This window comes from Sinohyriopsis cumingii, chromosome 10 (assembly GCF_028554795.1).
Source record: "Sinohyriopsis cumingii isolate HCF-2022 chromosome 10, ASM2855479v2, whole genome shotgun sequence".
NCBI lineage: Eukaryota > Metazoa > Mollusca > Bivalvia > Unionida > Unionidae > Sinohyriopsis > Sinohyriopsis cumingii.
This window is the reverse complement of record NC_142970.1, coordinates 95,538,367-95,553,362: the sequence shown is the minus strand read 5'-3', so window position 1 is coordinate 95,553,362 and position 14,996 is coordinate 95,538,367. Positions and strand designations below refer to the sequence as shown.

General features: G+C 32.8%; 1 protein-coding gene across 5 annotated transcripts in view; it reads left to right on the top strand.

The window, feature by feature from the left end:
* LOC149790609 (microtubule-actin cross-linking factor 1, isoforms 6/7-like) overlaps positions 1-14,996 on the top strand; it is a 376,630-nt gene that overhangs the window by 352,562 nt on the left and 9,072 nt on the right. The window contains exons 47-51 of one of the 5 annotated variants that reach the window (XM_089972713.1): positions 405-542; positions 1,012-1,129; positions 1,387-1,407; positions 6,777-6,932; positions 13,978-14,094. In XM_089972713.1, coding sequence (XP_089828839.1) covers positions 405-542; positions 1,012-1,129; positions 1,387-1,407; positions 6,777-6,932; positions 13,978-14,094 — 550 coding nt within the window. Of the gene's footprint in view, positions 1-404; positions 543-1,011; positions 1,130-1,386; positions 1,408-2,768; positions 2,814-6,776; positions 6,933-13,977; positions 14,095-14,996 lie in introns of all 5 variants that reach the window. The other 4 variants (XM_089972715.1, XM_089972716.1, XM_089972717.1 and 1 more) reach the window with 4 other exon arrangements.

Genomic DNA, 14,996 nt, shown 5'->3' with positions numbered 1-14,996 from the left:
CAATGGGTAGATAATAAGTAAGAATTTCTTCCCTTGGTGGTAATAATATATTGATGGAAAAGACTAATTTTTGTGAAGGGGTGGGGGGTGGGTGGCTGGATTAGGTAGGTAGCTTTTTTCCAGATATTAACGTGATCTGGAAAGTATTCTCAGAGAAATATCATTTACTAAAACTTTGATTTCTTTGTTGGTCATGATAATAGATTTTCTTTTTTTTAAATGTTCATTTGCAAATTTTTATTTTGGCATTGTATGTGTGTACACGTACGTGTGTGTGTGTGTGTGTGTGTGTTGTATCTGCTTGTGTCAGTGTGGAATTGGTCACTTGCTTGGTGTGGATAATTGATTTTTATCCTGATTGTTGTAACATGCCATGATGCTTTATAGTAACATTTGTCTTGCAGCAAAAAGACAGGATAAAAAGTGGCAAGAGGAGCTTAACAGATGCAGAGCTAGTTCATGATGAAATAGATAAAGAACTTTCTACATGTAAATGTCGCCATCCCTTCAAGGCAGAGATGATAGATGAGGGAAAATATAGAGTAAGATTATTACAGAAATGATTTGTATTTTCGAACATCCTAAATGTAACATATTACATATTTTTTTGCCAATTCAAATCTCTGAGGGCACATTTTTCTGATGTGTAGCAAAAATGACTTCACATCACAGTTCCACCCTCTACCCTCACTCAGATGCATTCTTAAAATATTTGCAGTATTCAGATATCTTAAATTTAAGCATAGAGTGTACATATTGCTTTTCATTAAAGTTCATTCGCTTTCTAATTCCATGCATAAATTCAAGTTTTATCGTCTAAAATTTTTTAAAAATTTGCTTAACATATTGAATCAAAATGAAATGAACTCAGAATTTTTTCTTATACCCTTCCAATAGCAGAAACCAGTTACATCATGATAAAATGATACTATTTGGCTCATTTTGATGTTTTAAAAGAGTCACATTTAATGTACATTTGTATGATGATTCTTTGTTCTGACCTCTTGACAGTTTGGAGAGAAGCAGAGTATTAGACTGGTGCGTTTCCTTAATAGCACTGTAATGGTACGGGTCGGAGGAGGATGGATTACACTCACAGAATTTTTAGAAACTAGTGATCCATGTCGAGGTAAATTTTAATCAAACAATTTTGTGTGCTAAGCTTCATCGTTTATCTTGATATAAAGACAGAACTTTATTTTGCACTATGTTCCATTATTTACAATTTGATGTTTTGCATGAATAGATTTTAATTATTTTTTAGTTAAAAGTAGTTTTAAATTTTTTTTATACTTTCTTCTGTTAAGCACCTTCTAATAGCAAAAGTGTTGTATTTTTGATTGATTTTAGATATTTTTTGATAGTCATATTTCCATAATTTTACAGCTGAGAAAATTGCAGATAAAGGTAATTTTTAATTTGCACATTTGAAACCTGAAGAAAGTCACTGTGCTGTGATTGATTTGTGTTTGTGTGTTGCCAGATACAGTCATTCTGAATCATTTCTTTCGTTCATTATAAGAAGATAAGTGCATGTACATTAAATGCTTCAATCATTTAGATAATGCAGTTTATTTGAATTGTGATTTTAATGTACAATTCTGTTCCTGGATTAATGTTGACGATTTGTTTTATATTTCTTTAGAAGTTTATGTACATGTACATATTTATATGCCTTTAATTGTATGTGTAATACATATTGTAGCACATTTGGCAAGGAGACACTGTATAGTTGGTTATTTTCACAATGCAAAAATGTCACACTTTCAATGTTGCAGGTTTTTCATAGTATTTAATTTGCTGTCTCACAAACTTAATTTTTTATTCTTGATTATTTATCACTTTTTATTGTTTGTCACTAGCAAGGGCATGTTTTTTTTGTCTTGCCGATCCATCTATCTTGAGAATATTGTCAAAAAGATTTCAATAGCACACAACAAATTAAATTTGGCAAGCATTTTTGTAATGCATATGTTAATGACCTGATTAGATCTTCAGGCATTTATAGCAATATTTCCAGTTTTTCCTATTTTTATTCTATCTTCTTTTTTTGACAAAGATTCTTTTGCTGGGCCAGACTCCAGTGGATTCATGTGAATTTTACAAACACACATCTAATGATTAATGACATTTTCAAGTATGTTCTGTTTTTGTATGCAACTGATGATCACAAATAAACACCTGCTATAAAAATTGCCCACTATACAGTACATGAAATGTGTCTTTCTATGTCAGAAGGTAAAGAGCAGCTACACATATCAGTGCATTTGTGCATTTAACTTCCACAATTGCCTCAGAGCTTGCTAAGTTCATGCTTTTTGTACACATTCTGACATCCATTTGCACAGAATAAACAAGGTACATTGACCACAAAAGCTTTCTTATATCAAGCATTCTATGTGTAATGTTATTGATAAATTATATTAATGTAGATTGATACATTGTATTAATGTCAGTTTCATTGCTATTTTCATCGTAATTGACGTAATGTATAATACATATAAAATGTGTAGCATTTGTAAGTCCCACTGCAAACAACCTCATTCCTGGTCTGCCTTTGCTTAATGCACTGGTAGATCAGGGTCTGTGTTGTTTGTTCTTCTGATTACTTCTAATAAAACGTGTAGACCCAAATCTGCCAGCATATTGTGTGATGGCACATCTAGGTCTGCAGTTTGCATTTGAACTTTCCTTATCATCGAGTATTTATGATATGGTTTGAGTGTGCATTCGTTATAAGAATTAAACAACAGTACTTAATATTTCAGGATCTAGACATGATAGAAAAATAAGCTTTAATGCTTATGAATATAGTAAGTTGCGATGGAATTTATTCATCATTATTTCATACATTTTAAGATATCATGTGTGTATGTGTAGTTTAATTTTTAAGGTAGCAACGGGTTTAAGTGTTTTATTCAAATTCTTAAGATTAAATAAATTGTTTTATTTATTGATTCATCGTGTGATGAACTTCATAATGCTCAATATTTACATATTTTAAAAAAATGTGATCTTATTTGAAATAATATATCTGAATTATTTAACATTGTTAATTATTTAACAAAATTTAACAGTGATAAAAAGTCTCGTGTGACTGATGTAAAATATGAATTAGCTTAAAGTTGTAAGCCTGCATTTCGGTAAAATCAGAAAAGGCATTGCTGAAGAAGCTTCAGTACATTTTTAAGGACTCTTGTTACCAGTACTTTTTTAAGGACTCTTGTTACCAGTATATTTTTAAGGACTCTTGTTACCAGTACTTTCCAATAGTGGATTAAAAAATTCTGAACCCTTTGCTACTTTATTGATTATGGTTGGCTAGGAATCGTTCTTGAAAATGGTGTGGTTTCTAATGCAGTATTTTGAGCAAAAGAGTAAAAAATATGCTCCAGACTCTCTAATTCTTTTGTGTATACCATCACTAAAAGTAACCTGGCATGTGAATTTAAAAAGAATATGTCGAATCTTTTTACTAGAACATGAAACTGAACTTTAACAATTGTCTCAAAATATTGCAACATTTGTATTTATACTTTTCTTGATGACAGGTAGAATCATGATTTAATACTAATGAGAAGAAATTTGAGTAATTTAGAACTTACATGGAGATAGTTATATCAGATACAAATTGTAAGCTATTTTTATTGTGCCAGTTCTCTTACAGAATACTCCTAGATAAGTTAAAATCAGGGCATCAATAATAATACTGTATATCTTGCAGTAAGTGCTTTGCTGTTTTAACAGTAAGTATGCAGGTAGAATTCACAGCCACTTTCAAATTATTGCAAAGACAAACTTCCATTATATTCTGTTAATAAGTTTTGCCTTTTGAAATGTTTGCAGAAAACATGAAATTAAGTTCATGAAAACATGCCCAGTGTTGTATTTTTTGTTTATAGTTTATGGGATATCTGTCATCAATCTTTTTTCCATCCATCTATTAGAACAAGCTTGCTATTAATACTCCTCATAAACTAATTTGAAGATTGCTGTAAAACTTCAAACACACATTCACCTTATGGTATAGTTGATCTTAATGTTGCTGCTTGGACGACCAATATGGTCACCACAGAAGCCATCTTGAAAATTTTGTTTCACTATTTCTCCTAAACGGATGGACATATTAACCTGGGGTTTTCACTAAAAGACTTCTTCTGATGCCTAGCTTGTATAAGCTGAGTATGGTGCCAATCTGACATCCAGTTTGGTTACCACAGCAGTCATCCTGAAAATCGTATTACTATTACTTCTTGAACAAAAAGGCATTTACATTGTGTTTTCACCAGAAGACTTTTTGAGATGTCTGATTGGTCCTAAATGGAAATAGAACTGCTCAGTCATGGTCAACAGAGCAACCATCTTGAAAATGTTGTTATTGGTTCTCCTTCTTAGCAGATGGTCTTATCAACTTGGGCTTTCTCACTAAAAGACTGATGATGTCCAGTTTGCCTAAATGAATTTGGTGCAGATCTGTTGTTCAATATGGCCATCATGTGAGCCACCATGAAAATCTTGCTATCGAAGATAGTGCTGCTTGGACACAAGTATGACTGACACAGTAACCAGCTTGGTTATCATTATTTCTATTCCTTCCAAATTCATTGCCATATAAGCATAAGGGTTATTACTAAAAGACTTTATGATATGATGTCTTGTTTGTTTTAATTAAATTTGGCAGAACAGTTATCCAGTATGGCTGCCATGGCAGCCTTCTTGAAAATCTTGTTATCACAAATGTTCTTGAACAGAATGTCATTGTCATATTGACATGGTGTTGTCACCTGAAGACTTTTTATAACATTTTGGCCCTAAGTAAAGTAAAATATCTTCGCTAGCCAAAGGTCTGATGTGATACCCTATCTACACCTTGGCATATCAAGCAGTTATTTCTGTGTTTCAGGTCTGTAAATTTCATTGGATGCTGTGGCAATCCATGACATCCAATCAAAATTAAGTTGTTCAAATTTGAACACTATTCGAGGAAAGGGGAGCACACAACTTGAATGGACTGTTACATGGTGTTTTCACCACAGACTCTAGTTAGTCCCATATGAAAAGTGCCAATCATATATTCAATATGGCTGCCACAGCAGCTAAGTTGAAAATAATGTTATTGCTCAGAAATATCAGAGATTGTTTCAACACTCGGCAGTTAAAATGAAGAAAAGGTCTTGTCAAAAATTCCAGGAAATTTATTAGGTCAGGAAAACATTTGTCCCTTTGAGAGACTCATGCTTGTTGGTATTCAGTGTAAAGTCATTTATTTTTGTAGACTAAATATGATGCATATCATTTAGGTTTTGCCTGTGTATCTGATGGGATTATATGCAGGAAATAAAGGAATGAAAAAATTAATCTAACTGTTAAAGGCTGTGGCTTGTCTTATATATGAGCAGGGAATAGCATTTAATTGGTATTTTTAAATATGAGCAGGGAATAGCAGCTAATTGGTATTTTTAAATATGAGCAGGGAATAGCATCTAATTGGTATTTTGAATATGAGCAAGGGAATAGCATATAATTGGTATTTTTAAATATGAGCAGGGATTAGCATCTAATTGGTATTTTTAAATATGAGCAGGGAATAGCATCTAATTGGTATTTTTAAATATGAGCAGGGAATAGCATCTAATTGGTATTTTGAATATGAGCAAGGGAATAGCATATAATTGGTATTTTTAAATATGAGCAGGGATTAGCATCTAATTGGTATTTTTAAATATGAGCAGGGAATAGCATCTAATTGGTATTTTTAAATATGAGCAGGGAATAGCATCTAATTGGTATTTTTAAATATGAGCAGGGAATAGCATCTAATTGGTATTTTTAAATATGAGCAGGGAATAGCATCTAATTGTTATTTTTAAATATGAGCAAGGGAATAGCATATAATTGGTATTTTTAAATATGAGCAGGGTATATCATGTAATTGGTATTTTTAAATATGAGCAGGGAATATAATATATTTGGTAGTTTTAATGTGCTTCAAGCTTTTGCTAATTAAATTGTTGCTTCTTTCAAATGTAAACACATAAACATATACATGTATCATTATCTATTAACATTAAATATTTATGAATATAAAATAATTCATTGTTGAAGTTTTAGAGAAATTTATAGGACTGAAATTATGTAAATACAAAACTTCAGTTGACACAATGTTTGGTGTTGATGCATTTGTATCAGTAAGTCTTGATGTCAGACTAATTTCATTCCGCATTTGTACCCATGAACTATCCTATCAGTCCAAGTCAAGAAGTTACTCAATGCTAACTGAATATGATGTAAAGTAGTCTTGATGTTTATCGAATCTACTGGAATTTATTACATTGATGATGTTGATCTGGTCAGAATCTCTGGGGCACACTCATTGCTAGCAAACAAAATAAAACATAACAAAGCATCCCCCCAAACATACAGTATGCCAGGTTTTTAGTAGGGATCAGATAGGCATGGTCCAAATGATAGATTTCTTCTAAGTTGTAACAGTGTTCTAAATTACTTTCTTTTCTTCTCAAAAATGGTTTATGGGACATGGTATCTGGTTGTTGGGGTGGAATGAATTTCATTCTGAATGCAGTATGTGGCTAGGATGCGGTTTTCTTAGCATAATTTTTTTTACACTGACAGTATGAAGACTGGAATAATATATTACCTTGAATAGTTTCACACAAAAAATTAAGTCAGAGCTCTTTTGCTAAAATAAGACATTGATGCAGACATAGTAGAATGGTGAATACTAACAATACATTTTACTTTATTTTCATTTCCAGCAAAGGGTCGAACAAATATTGATCTCAGAAAATCTCTTATGTCTCCTGTTTCACCTGATGCGTCTAGTACGACATTTAGGTCTCGGAGTGGAAGTGGTACTTATGGTTCTAAATCTCGACATAATGACACAGGATATGCTTCATCTATATCATCAGGTATAGGACTTAGGTGCCCCATGACACTTTTTCTAACCATAGATATTACTGTAAATCCCACTGCTGGCACCCAATCCCTAGGAGAAATATCTATCCTGGTTTACGTCACAAAATTTGTAGGGTGAACTTACCTTAGTAATGAGAGAATTTTTTTCTTTCTAGTACATTTCATTATTTATTCTGGTATGATAGATAGAGGTTAAATTAGATTATTTGATTAAGTGTTATTTTCAGTTTTATAAAAGTTAATACGGTTTTTGTTAGAAAAAACATGCTGATTTCAGTAATAGAAAGTACAAGAATTTGAATAGTACAGCTTGTTTCAAGGATGCCTGCTGGTGAAATGTTGGAGTATTTAGCCATTTGAAAAATGGGTATTTTTATTTTGTTAAGAGTCTGAGTAGTTCCAAATGTATAAAAGGTTGCAGGTTGATATGCATCTTCTGGCATTAAATACAGTGTTTAAATAGCAATATCTAGGTAAAGATCATTCCATAAGAAAGTATAAGAACTGTCTATCAAAGTATATTTAAATTAGTATTTACTTATTTGCACTGGCTGAATATTTTAGATGCCTCATAAATAAATAGAGAAAAGTTTATGTTTGTAGCTTTATTTTATTTTTTTACCATAACAATTAACTGTTTAGGATGGAATTTTGGCACAGCCTTTGAGGCCAGTTCATGGCATGTCATAAATTGCTGATGATTTTAAAGTGTAATTTTTAAATTACTGGACTTTATGGCCAGATTTTTTTAATGATATTGCCATACATTATATCAGTCACCACTTGCTCAATTTCCACTTTTTTCACCCCAAACCACTAGGCCATTTTCTTAAAAGCTTGGCAGATAGCATCTTGATGTGAAGGCCTTTGATATTTGTACCATAGATGACGATTGATAATCAAATATAGCTGCTGTTTCTAAGCTTTAAAATAAAATAAAACTTTAAACAACTTTTCAAAAACTGCTAGCAGAAATCAACCAAATTTGACTGAAGTATCCTGGCATGAACAGTGTTTAGATGTTGTGAAGGGAAGGCTGTCATCAACCATTACTAAAAATACAAAAATTTATCAAAGAATTTTATCAGTTTTTTTAAAATAAACAAAACCATGGCACTTTGAATTTTGTATCAATGATGCTGATATAGTATAAGATAGCCTCTTGACCAGTTTCAGGTGGCCCTTTTATTGACTTTATTTTATTCTTTGTAGAACTGTTCTTGTAATTATTAGAACAGTAGGACACAAGTCCTAGTCACACCACCATAAGCCCAGATTTAAACTATGGGACACAAGACGTAGTCATGCCACCATAAATCCAGATTAAAACTATGGGACACAAGACATAGTCATGCCACCATAAGTCCAGATTAAAACTATGGGACACAAGTTCTAGTCATGCCACCATAAGTCCAGATTAAAACTATGGGACACAAGTTCTAGTCATGCCACCATAAGTCCAGATTAAAACTATGGGACACAAGTCCTAGTCACACCACCATAAGTCCAGATTTAAACTATGGGATACAAGACGTAGTCATGCCACCATAAGTCCATGTTGAAACTATTGGACACAAGTCCTAGTCATGCCACCATAAGTCCAGATTCAGAGTTTGTGGTACTATAACACCATTGATGCTAAAAATTTGATTCATAGTAATCTGTGCTAATAAAAGTGATTTGTGTGTTCAGGTGTATTTATTATTTAAACAGGTTAGATGTGTGTTTAGGTGCATTATTATTTCAATGGGTTAGATGTGTGTTTAGGTGCATTTATTATTTAAACAGGTTAGTTGTGTGTTTAGGTGCATTATTATTTCAATGGGTTAGATGTGTGTTTAGGTGCAGTTAGGCATTTATAGATGTAATTTAAAGTTTAGGTGTGCATGTAGGTGCTGTTAAAACAGGTTAGATTTGAGTGTTGGTACAATTAAAACAGGTTAGATGTGTATGTAGGGACAGTAAAAACAGGTTAGATGTGTATGTAGGGGTAGTAAAAACAGGTTAGATGTGTATGTAGGGGCAGTAAAAACAGGTTAGATGTGTATGTAGGGGTAGTAAAAACAGGTTAGATGTGTATCTAGGGGCAGTGAAAACAGGTTAGATGTGTAACTAGGGGCAGTAAAAACAGGTTAGATGTGTATGTAGGGACAGTAAAAACAGGTTAGATGTGTATGTAGGGGTAGTAAAAACAGGTTATATGTGTATGTAGGGACAGTAAAAGCAGGTTAGATGTGTATGTAGGGGCAGTAAAAACAGGTTAGATGTGTATGTAGGGGTAGTAAAAACAGGTTAGATGTGTATCTAGGGGCAGTAAAAATAGGTTAGATGTGTATGTAGGGTAGTAAAAACAGGTTAGATGTGTATCTAGGGGCAGTGAAAACAGGTTAGATGTGTATGTAGGGGTAGTAAAAACAGGTTAGATGTGCCTCCATCACATTTGATAGATATCATTCCTTGATAGTCATGCAGTGAAAACAAATTGTTATAAAAAAATTTCAGATGCACTTTTGGATAGAGTTTTTATTGTAGATAGGGTTGTAAACTTCTGGCACCTAAGTCTTGTTAGTGTAGACTACTTAGCGTAGATGTTTAAGTTTTCATTTTTTTAAAAAGTTTTGTATGCATTAGTCATTATGGCCCACATTTTTAGAGCTTTTAGAAACATAGTTACCATTTCTTTATTTAATGTTTTAAGAGGTGTTTTATGTAGTATTTTATTTGTTAATTTGCATTTTAATGATTTATGCTTGGTATGGAGTGTTAGGGCACATCAACATGAGTAGGCTATTTAGCGCCAAGGCAGTTGGAATAAAGTGTCTTGCACTAGTTCACCCAGACTGCTCTGATGCTGATGGTGGGATTCAAACTTACACTCTTTTGGTCAAATGTCAATCATGCTAAGAAATGCATAAATACCCCAAATAAAATACAGAATTGATGGTAGTTTTAGCTAGTGGTAAACTTCCACTATATCTTCTTCTGGCAACATTTGATTTGCAGTATTGTACAGTAACAGTAATTGTACAGTAGTAGTCATTGTACAGTAGCAGTCATCGAACAGTAGCAGTCATTCACAAATATTGTGCACCCAGATAATTTTGGAACAATTTATTTTTTGTTTGTCCACTCTTTGCATTTAATATAGATATTGATAAATAATATACAGTACCAAAGAGTCCTTAATGTTTTGTGTTACTATTGTAGTTTGATATTGAAATAATAATCAGACATTATGTATTTTAATGGTTATTAACATAAACATTTCAAAGATGTTGTAAAACATACTAAATCCATTGGTGGAAAGAGGTAAATCTATGTGTCCTATTTTCATAAATAAATTTAATGCTAGTGTTAACATTTATATATGGAAATTAACATTTACAACATTGCATATATCAGTTCCAATCATATATTTAACATTTGGATTTTTCCCAATCAAAAAATTCTGATTTGGGTTTTGGGTTTTTCCTAAGCATGATTACAAAAACAGTCCCTTCCCCCTACCCCACCTGAAAAAAAAACACGAATTTTATCAGCAAACATATCTTGCACTTTGACTGACAAGTGTTTCATGATCTAGTCAAGTGTAGTATGGAACTGTTAGACTGGTTTTCCCTCCAGTGTTGTAAACATAGACTGGATTGCCCTCCACAGTGTTGTAAAAATACAGTAAAAGCAGAAAAGCACATTTAAATTTATTACTAATCATAACTGTATAATCATATAATCACTATATTACAATGTGGCAAGGCTGGTGATGGGGCTTATTATTATAAATATATATATATATATATATTCATTTTTTTATTTACTGCTTTATCACTCGTTATTGCACATGTAGTTGGAATATATCTGAGAAACATAAATTTACAACCCAAAACCTACAGCATTTTTACTAGCTTACAAGAAATATAAAATGCTGGTATATTTAGTTCTAGTACCTTTTCTTGCCATTGACAGGTACATTTAAACTTCAGTATATTGAGGCTGTTATTATGGAACCGATCATTAGGGCAGGGGTCTGCTTTCTGGTGCCATACACTCTTGAGTTTCCTTGATGGCATTGTTTTATTAAACAGGATCTTGAATTTTATTATAAATTTTGATTGATCATGTTGCAAGGTCTGTGTATCCATCCATCTCAGTTTGTTCTCCTTTTAACTATCACTTCATCAAGAGTGATTGAGGATGAGTAGTTATATTTGGTTTCATGTTAAATATGAGTAGTTATATTTGGTTTCATGTTAAATATGAGTAGTTATATTTGGTTTCATGTTAAATATTATATTTGGTTTTATGTTAAATATGAGTTGTTATATTTGGTTTCATGTTAAATGAGGATTAGTTATTGGCTGTGATGGTTTGGTATCTTTGATATACCCTCACCCCTAAAGACCTGCTATGTATTATTATTATAGCCATCTACACTGTTTGAAGGAGGAGTGGTCTATTTAGTAGTGTTTCAGGAGGCTGAGTAGTCCATTATGATTTTAGATCTTGATTGCATCCTTAAGGTTGGAGATGTGGTGGGGATGGGGTTTGGGTTAGAATTTTTTAAACCTAACCCTAACCCAATCCTCACCAACATCTACAGTTACCAGACTTTGTGGATCACTTGCAAACCGGGGTAATAAAGAGTTTTGGGATCAAAAGGTCAAAAGTCAAGTTCACCGCCAGAAATGAGAAAATTGCTTTTACAAAATAATTATGTTGTACATCATCAACAGCTACAAGCTTTGCAAATGGTATTCTGGAAGAATTTGATGTTGGGGTCAAAAAGTTGCAAGATCAAGGTATTTGCAACTGAAAAAGAGAAATAGGTGTTTGCACAGTAACTAGTGTACTCCATTATCAACACTTTTCAAACTGCAGAAGCATGCATTTCAGGTAAGAAGGTCAAAGGTTAAGATCATTGTGACTGAAATGGGGTGGGGGAATGGTTTCAGCAGAGTAACACAAGTTCTAAATTACAACCTGAACCAAACTATGTAAATGGTTTTCTCTAAGGGTAAGAAAGAAGTCTCTTGACTTGGGGATCTAAAGGTCAAAGAGCAAGGTCACATTGACAAAGAGAAGAAATATGTCTTTTTAAAAATTTATGTAGAGCACATTTAAACATGGGGTGGGGTATATAATGTGTCATTCACGTTGCTCATTTTATGTCACTTGTTTCAGAGTAAGGAAAATGTACGTTGTAGTAATAATATGAGTTGAAATGGGATGAATATGTTTTATACTTCTATGATGGTTTATCATTGGTTATGATTGGTATTTCAAGAAGCATTGTACATTGACACTATTAATCATTTAAATAAAGTGTTTTTTTTTAAATTGATGACATAAATAGTTACTTGAGTCATTGTGGGTATTGATTCAAACATATGTAAAAGCCATGTTATCTTGAGAAAAGCCCTATTTGTATTGAATGATTTTATAACATGGACTTCACATTGGCTGAATATATTCATTTCTACATGTATGTACTGTGTGTTATATTAATGATACCTTTGCATACTTCTGTCACGATATACCACTAAATTCTGTGACTAAATTATAGTGGGGCATCAGTTTTGTGTATGAAACTTTATTTTTAGTTACGATACATTATTTTAAAGCTCAGGCAAGAGGGTCTAAAGTTTCCACAGAGCAATCACTGCTTGCATGGTCTTTAAATGTGGTTTGTGTCAACCATAAAATTGTCTAAAATTGATGCCCTAAGAGCAATTATTGTGAATTCATGGTAGTACAGTAAAACCTGTCTGGAAGGTTAACTGGTGTGAGAGACCACCTGTTTTGAGAGATCACCTCCTCAGTGCACACATTTATTGATTATATAGTAGTATATTCTGTAATCAAAGACCATGATTGTTTTGGATGGGTGGTCTGTCAAGACAGGTTTACTGTAATATCATTTGAAATTATATTTTGTATATATTTTCTACTTTAGCAAAACCTTTACTGACGCACATGTCTGATACATAAATGCAATGATCACAAATATTAATTTATTTCTTGGTAATACATGTGAAAACCTAACTCCAAACAGTTGACAGTTTACATATCTAAAATAGAGAAAGAAAGTAACCCCCACTACCCTCCTATTCGAGTCAATTTACTTATTGTCCCTCCAAATTTTACAAGCGTCTTTATCTTGAAACATTTTCTACCACTCTTTAGGACTACCTTGAGTCGTATCATATTGTTTAAAAAGTTAAACTCTGCAAATTATTTTGTTGATATCTTTTTCATCTGTAGTGGATTATTTGTGTGAAAATAGAAATGAATATGAAAATATCCAAATTTTCTGACATGTATTCTAACATGAGAATATAATGTCACCTGCCTACATTTTTTTATTTTTGAATGACTGCCTGAATGAGTAATATTAAATTATATGTAACTGATCTTAGCATGTAATTCTTTGAGTAATATTTAATGCCATTTTAAACGTTTTTGGTCAAATTTTGTTGGGTCAGATTCCAAATAATGAAAACATTAGCTAAAACAACTAAAAAAATAAAATCTGAAATTACGTTTTAATTTTCTTCAGTGGTGGAACTGTTTGCATTTGGGTTAGACTGGTACACTGTGAAATATGAACTTTCTGTGAGGTTTCTATGTGAAATTTGAGGTCTTGTTTTTTTCCAAAGCAATTTGTCAGCTATTGGAATATTGATACCTTTAAATAGTGTGTGATAATATTCAATAATATCATTAAGCAATATTTGTTGTTACAGTCTACTATCAGAAGACTTGCACAAAGTGGTTCATTAAAATAAAATCAATCCCAATGAAGTAATTCACAATGCATGGGTATAACAATTTTCTCACACAGTAACATGATAAAGTGCCTGCACCCCAAACAAGTGTACAGTAATACAAAACCATATTTAGAAAGAAAGATAAAAATTGGACCTCACAAGATGTTCATAGTTCCATGACATCAGTGCGTACAAGTATCATATCTCACTTAACAGTGTGATTTGTCATGTATGTTATGTTTGACTTGCACCCTATCTATCTGCTTTCTTCTAGCGGGAAGTTCAGGTGATTCTTCTCTCCGTCGGAGCAGAGCTACATCCTCCATGATAAATCTTGCTGGAGGTGCCGGCACATCAGTAAACTCCAGTATGACAAAAAATCCAGAGTTTGGTAGGTCATTTTTAATGAGTAATGTTGAACTACGGTACTGAAAATTCTGATGTGACCAGCGATTGAAATATCCTAAGCTGATTTGTAATAAGTAATGTTGAGTATTGTTGCTGAAATTCTCATAATACCCAGTGATGGGATATTCTACGCTGATAAGTGGTATGGATTTATTGGTTGGTCCAGACTTTTTCACCCTATTTACAGCAATTATGCAAAAAAGCAGCATGTATTCGACTGTGTAATTTTAGACAGTTGGCACCAGTTGCCAAACAGAAATAACTACAGCATGATCACTAATTTGTTCCAGTGTTCTAAACAATATTTTTATTACTAGTTGTGGACACAAAATTTACCTTGCATCATGTCTAAATTTTTCCATTGTTTGTTTTAAAGGTATTGTACAGAGTTAAAAATAAGTAAACGTAGCTGCAACAAATTAACAAATACTCCAGGAAAATACATACACATGTTGGTACACATGTCCCAGACAGATGCATACACATGTTGGTACACATGTCCCAGGCAAATGCATACACATATGTTGGTACACATGTCCCAGGCAAAATGGACTTTGACCAAAGTACACATTGATACACATGTCCATAAAACACATGCACATTGGAACACATGTCCCTGGCACAAGGGAAATGTACAAATTTACACCTTGATACACATGTCCCAGGCAGAGACACAAAAACTGTAAACGCCGACATAAATCTCAAGAAAATGGACATGTATGTAAATATTGATGTGCTTGTCACAGGCAATGGGACATGTACAAATGTACACATTGACACATTCCCTGCAATGGGACATGTACAAATGTACACATTGACACATTCCATGAAATGGGACATGTACAATTGTACACACTGACACATTCCATGCAATGAGAAATGTAC